General features: G+C 54.5%; 1 protein-coding gene across 1 annotated transcript; it reads left to right on the top strand.

The window, feature by feature from the left end:
- The first annotated feature begins 1585 nt into the window (after nt 1–1585).
- Nucleotides 1586–2173, top strand: LOC129130733 (olfactory receptor 14J1-like). The gene has a single exon (XM_054649316.2). The coding sequence runs from the start codon at nt 1586–1588 to the stop codon at nt 2171–2173; it is 588 nt and encodes a 195-aa protein (XP_054505291.2).
- Nucleotides 2174–6191: the final 4018 nt, after the last annotated feature.

Here is a 6191-nt window from a genome sequence, read left to right on the forward strand (position 1 = left end):
GATTATAGACAACAAGGGGATAAGAGAAGCAGAACAGGAATTGTAATCAGATACAGAATATTCTGAGTTGAAAGGGACACACAGGATCATCAAAGGAATGTTTGATCTTTTACAGGGACTGCAAAACTGTAAATTAAGCTGATCAGTGTCTCTGCTGGGAGCCTCCCAAAGGGCCCTCAGCCACTCCTCAGCCCTGCACAGCAGCAGCATCACCTTTGCAGGGCCCAGCAGGGCTCTCCTGAGCTGCCCTTGCCCAGCTGCACATAGAGCCTGCCCCAGCCAGGGCCCTGCACACAGGCAGGTTTCTGTAGGGCCCCAGCCAGGGCACACAGGCTGGGATGGGCTCTGTGAGCGCTGGCAGGGACAAGGCTCCTCTCAGGAGGGAATGTCCAGGCCCAGAGAGATGCTCAGGGAAGGAGAGGGGGCTGGAGAGAGCAGGGCTGGGGCAGGAGGGCACTGTTGGTGTGTGGGAGGTGCCGGGCACAGCTGGGCACGGGAACACTGTCCTGAGTGCCCGGCTGTCTCTGCCCTGCCCTCTCAGGCACAGCACCACAACATCTGCTCTTGCTTCTGCACTGCCCTGACATTGGCACTGTTATCTGCTGCTCTCAGGGAGGCTCTGGCATCTGCAGCAGCTGAGTCAGGCACTGCCCTTGGCATTCCTGCCAGGCAGGGCTGTCCATGGGAATGGGGTGTCCAAGCTTCCCTGGCACCTGTGGGGCTGTGGGCAAAGCAGTCCATGGCAAAGGGGAATGAGCTGAGCCCCCTCCCTGAGATCCCATCATGGGCACAGCCAGGGATCTCCTTGCTGTGCCCTGCCAGGCTCTGAGCTGCCCTCCTGGGTGCAGATCTGTGCCAGAGCCTCTGGGAGTTCCCTGAATGTCCCACGGGCAAGGGCAGAGCTGCCACAGCTGAGGAAATGCTGCTGGGTTTGCCCAGGGAGCCGTGAGTGTCCTTGGCACAAGGGGGTGCTGAGACCTTGCCCAGAGACCTTGAGAGAGGGTGAGACATTCAGGGATCCCTCTGCTCTGGGCAGGGTCTGGTTTATCCCAGGGTGACCCAGGAGTGTGATTGTGCTCTGATTGCAGCCAAAGGTTTTCCCACTGCAGGTAGAAGGGCGAGTGTGTCCCAGCTGTAGGGATTGTCTACAGGGAATGGCCCAGGTTTGGCTCCAAGCAGCCTCTCCTGACTTGTCACTGTCCTTTCTCCATGAACAGGTGCCCATGTGCAGCCCCAGCAAATGTCCAACAGCAGCTGCATCAGGCACTTCCTCCTGCTGGCATTGGCAGACACGCGGCAGCTGCAGCTCCTGCACTTCTGCCTCTTGCTGGGCATCTCCCTGGCTGCCCTCCTGGGCAACGGCCTCATCATCAGCGCCGTAGCCTGCGGCCACCACCTGCACACGCCCATGTTCTTCTTCCTGCTCAACCTGGCCCTCGCTGACCTGGGCTCCATCTGCACCACTGTCCCCAAAGCCATGCACAATTCCCTCTGGGACACCAGCAACATCTCCTACACTGGATGTGCTGCACAGCTCTTTTTCTTACTGTTCTTCCTTGGATCAGAGTATTTCCTCCTGACCATCATGTGCTATGACCGCTACGTGTCTATCTGCAAACCCCTGCACTACGGGACCCTCCTGGGCAGCAGAGCTTGTGCCCACATGGCAGCAGCTGCCTGGGCCAGTGCCTTTCTCACTGCTCTCATGCACACGGCCAATACATTTTCCCTGCCCCTGTGCCATGGCAAAGCCCTGGGCCAGTTCTTCTGTGAAATCCCACAGATCCTCAAGCTCTCCTGCTCCATATCCTACCTCAGGGAACTGGGGCTCATTGCTGTTAGTGCCTGTTTAGCTCTTGGTTGTTTCATGTTCATTGTTTTCTCCTATGTGCAGATCTTCAGGGCTGTGCTGAGGATCCCCTCTGAGCAGGGACAGCACAAAGCCTTTTCCACCTGCCTCCCTCACCTGGCCGTGCTCTCCCTGTTCCTCAGCACTGTCATATTTGCTCACCTGAAGCCCTGCTCCATGTCCTCCCCATCCCTGGATCTGGCCCTGTCAGTTCTGTACTCGGTGGTGCCTCCAGCCCTGAACCCCCTCATCTACAGCCTGAGGAACCAGGAGCTCAAGGCTGAAGTGAGCAGACTGATGACTGAATGGTTTCGGAAACATTAAACTATTGGCCAATTTCTGCATATCACTTGTAATGAAAGTCATCTTTGATACTTCTTGTTGGTTTCATTTTGGAAGTTCTTTTTCTTTTTTTTACTTTTTTCATATTATCTACAAAGAAAAGCCATTGTTTGTGCCATTTCTCATTTTGTTTCTCTCCATCTTTACTGTGGCCACAGACTGTGTCAATGAGGGGTTGTGCTCTTGGTGGCTTTAAAGGAACTAAAGGATCTCCCAGCAGAGTTTTCTGCAGAGATGCCCTTGTGTTGCCTTCTCTGGAGCTGCAGCAGCAATGTCTGTGTGCAGAGCTGGGGGCAGATCAGTGCTGGCACAGCAGCTCTGCTCCTGCTGGCCACACCATTCCTGATCCAGGCCAGGAGCCATTGGCCTTCTTGCCCACCTGGGCACACTGCTGCCTCATGTCCAGCCTGCTGTCCATCAGTGCCTGCAGGGCCCTTTCTGCCTGGCTGCTCTCCAGCCACTCTGTCCCCAGCCTGTAGCACTGGGGCCAAATATCAGGGCCTTGCACTTGGATTAATTAAACCTCACCTTGTTGGATTCATCCCCTGGATCCAGCCTGTCCAAGTCACTGTGCAGAGCCCTCCGACCCTCCAGCAGATCAACACTCACATCCAGCTTGGTGACATTTGTGAAGATGTCCTTGGTTCCATGGGGCCCCTCAGTGTCACAATGGCCTCTTGGTTACACCAGGCCCTGCACTGTCACACTGGTCTCCTTGGTTCCATGGGGCTTCACAGTGTCACAATGTTCTCATTGGTGCTGCAGTTCCACAGTGGCCCCTTGGTTCCATGGGGTCCCAGGGTATCACAATGGCCCCATGGTCCCACACTGTCACCATGGTCTCTGGGGTTCCACAAGTCCCCTCAGTGTCACAATGGACTCCTTGTTTCCACCAGGCCACACAGTGTCACAACGTTCTCCCAGATCCCTTGAGGCCCCATCGTGTCACAGTGGCCCCTTGGTTACACAGGATCCTGCAGTGTCACAATGTCCCCTTGGTGCCATGAGGCCTCGCAGTGTCAGAATGGCCCCTTGGTTCCACTGGGCCCTGCAGTCTCCCAATGGTCTCCTTGGTTTTGCAGTGTCAAAATGGTGAAACCCCTTGGTTACACGAGGCCCAGCAGTGTCACAATGGCCTCTGTGGTTCCACGAGGGCCCAGAGTGTCACGAGGCACTCCCTGGTTCCATTTGGCCCCACAGCACAGCAATGGAGCCCTGGTTCTGTGGGGCTGCACGGTGTCACCATGGTCCTCTTAGTTCCACGAGGCCCTGCAGTGTCACAATGGCCCCAGAGTGTCCCAATCATCACAGAATGACAGAATCAAATAGGCTGGAAAAGACCTTTGGGATCATCAAGTCCAACCAATGCCCTAATACTGCCTTGTCACCCAGACCATGCCACTGAGTGCCACTGGAGAGGGACAGTGACTCTGCCACCTCTGCCCTGGCCAGCCCATTCCAGTTCCCACTCACCCTTTCTGTGGAGAACTCCTTCCTATTGTCCAGCCTGAGCCTCCCCTGGTGCAGCTTAAGGCTGTGTCTTCTTGTCCTGCCCTGCAGCAGATCCACACTCACACCCAGCTTGGTGCCATCTGCACTTTGTGAATGCTGGACTCGATCCCCTCACCCAGACCATCAGTGAAGATATTAAACAGGACTGGGCCCAGCACAGATCCCTGGGGACAGCACCAGTGCCTGGACACCAGCTGGGTGCAGCACCATCCCCACCCCTCTCTGGGCCCAGCCTCCAGCCAGCTCTTAAATCTCCCAGCCAGGAGGGAACCTGCCCAAGCCGTGGGCTGCAGCTTTTCCAGGGAATGCTGTCAGAGACAGAGTCAAAGGCTCTGCTGGAGTCCAGGCACACAACATCCACAGCCTTTTCCACATCCACAGGTGGGTCACCTGGGCATAAAAGGAGACCAGGTTGGTCAGGCAGGACCTGCCACCCCTAAATCCACTGAGCTGGCTCTGATCCCTGGGCCATCCTGTGGGTGCCCTGTGATGGCACTCAAGGTGATCTGTTCCATAACCTTGCCAGGCACCCAGGTCAGGCTGACAGGCCTGGAGTTCCCCAGCTCCTCCTTCCAGCCCTTCCTGGGGATGGGCTCACACTGGCACCTCCAGTGCTCTGGGCCCTCCCTGCTGAGCCAGGACTGATGGTAAATGATGGAGAGCAGCTTGGGGAGCTCATCCACAGCTCCCTCATCCCCCTGGGATGGATCCCATCTGCTCCCAGGGACACCTGTGAGCATCTGAGTGGCTCAGCAGGTCCCCAGCTGCTTCCTCCTGGATTCCAGGGGGCTGTTCTGCTCCCTGTGCCCATCTACCAGCTCAGGAGAACACTTGTCCTGAGGACAACCTGTCCTAATATTAAAAATTGAGACAAACAAGGTGTTAAGTAGCTCAGCCTTTTCCTTATCTTTATTTACTATATTCTCCACTTTATCCAATAAAGAGTAGAGGTTCTCCTTATCCCCAGTTTTGCTATTAATTTATTTATAGACACATTTTCTATTATTTTTTACACAAGTGGACAGGTTAAGCTCTAATTGAGCTTTCACCTCTTTCCTTTTCTTTCTGCATAACCTAATAACATCCTTAAACACTGCCTAAGTTTCCTGACCTTGTGTCCAAAGGTGATGCTCACTCTTCCTTCCCTTGACTTCCCACAAAAGCTCCATGGGCAGCCAGGCCAGTCATTTTCCTCACCAGCTCATCTTTTGCCACACTGGCACAGGCTGCTCTTCACACTTAAGATTACTTTTTTGAAATGTGTCCATCCTTACTGGATCCCTTTGATTTTTAAGGGCTGTTTCTTTTCAAAAAAATCAGTACCTGATTTTATATTCCCCAAATCAGCATCCTAAACAGGCCAAAGTCTGCCCTTCCTAATTCCAGTGCAGAAGTTTTGTTGCTGCCCCTCCTTCTCTCACAGAACATTGAAAACTTGATTATTTCATGGTCACTGTGCCCCAGGCAGCCTCTGAGCCCCACATCTGCCCCCAGCCCTTCTCTGTCTGTGAACAGCAGCAGACAGAGCTTTCCTTGGCAGTGGGAGTGTTACCAAAAATTCGGTAAAATGAAAACTCCTTAACCCCAGTGTAGCATTCAGAAGCAGCATTCTTTATTCAGCTGGATGCACAGGGGAGAGCTCCTCCCAAAGCCGTGCAGGCTGAGTAAAGGAAAGTTTCTGTTTATTTTCTGTATTTTGCTCACATATTCATTGATTGTCCTGGATTAAACATACATATGATAATAATTTCTCCAAAATCATTGGCATATTTCCCCTCCCCTTTACCCATGTGTTCTTCTGTCCTGGGGGTCTCTCTGGTGGTCCCTGGTGGTTGTGGACCCCAATGTTCCAGTGGGTCTGGCTGAGCTGGCAGGACCCTGAGGCTGCTGAACTTCCAGTTCCCCTTCTCACACAATGGGCCTTGTGTGGTTTCCACAGGCCTGGGGATGTGGAGAACAAGCTCCAGGTGTCAGCTCACCTGGTGTAGGCAATTGATCACCTGGTAACATGAGGTCACAGAGTGGGCTATGACATCACAGAGTGGGGAATGTGAGGTCACTGATTAGCTATGGCATCATAGACTGCCTCTGTGACATCAGAGACCAGCTGTGTGACATTAGAGAAGGGGCTGTGAGCTCACAGAGCAGGCTGTGCCATCCCAGAGGGGCTGTGTGACATCCCAGAGGGGCTGTGTGCCATCCCAGCAGGGCTGTGTCAGGTCACTGGGTTGGTCACTTGGCCCCAGCTCCCCCTCACAGTTTCTCCCAACAAGTCCAATGCTGTTCATGCCCAGTGGGGTCCCTGTCCCCCGGGATCCCCCGGCCCACCTGGAGCCACAGCCTCCACCAAAGGATGTTCCACAGGATCCACCCCAGAGCCTGACATGGGGACAAGGGGCCAGGGCTGTGTGACCAGGACATCAAGGACGGGGATTATCCAGGTCACTGTGGCCTGGGTTGGGTTGCCCAGGGCAGGAAAGATGTCTGG

The sequence above is a fragment of the Agelaius phoeniceus genome, unplaced genomic scaffold (genome assembly GCF_051311805.1).
Source record: "Agelaius phoeniceus isolate bAgePho1 unplaced genomic scaffold, bAgePho1.hap1 Scaffold_110, whole genome shotgun sequence".
Lineage (NCBI taxonomy): Eukaryota > Metazoa > Chordata > Aves > Passeriformes > Icteridae > Agelaius > Agelaius phoeniceus.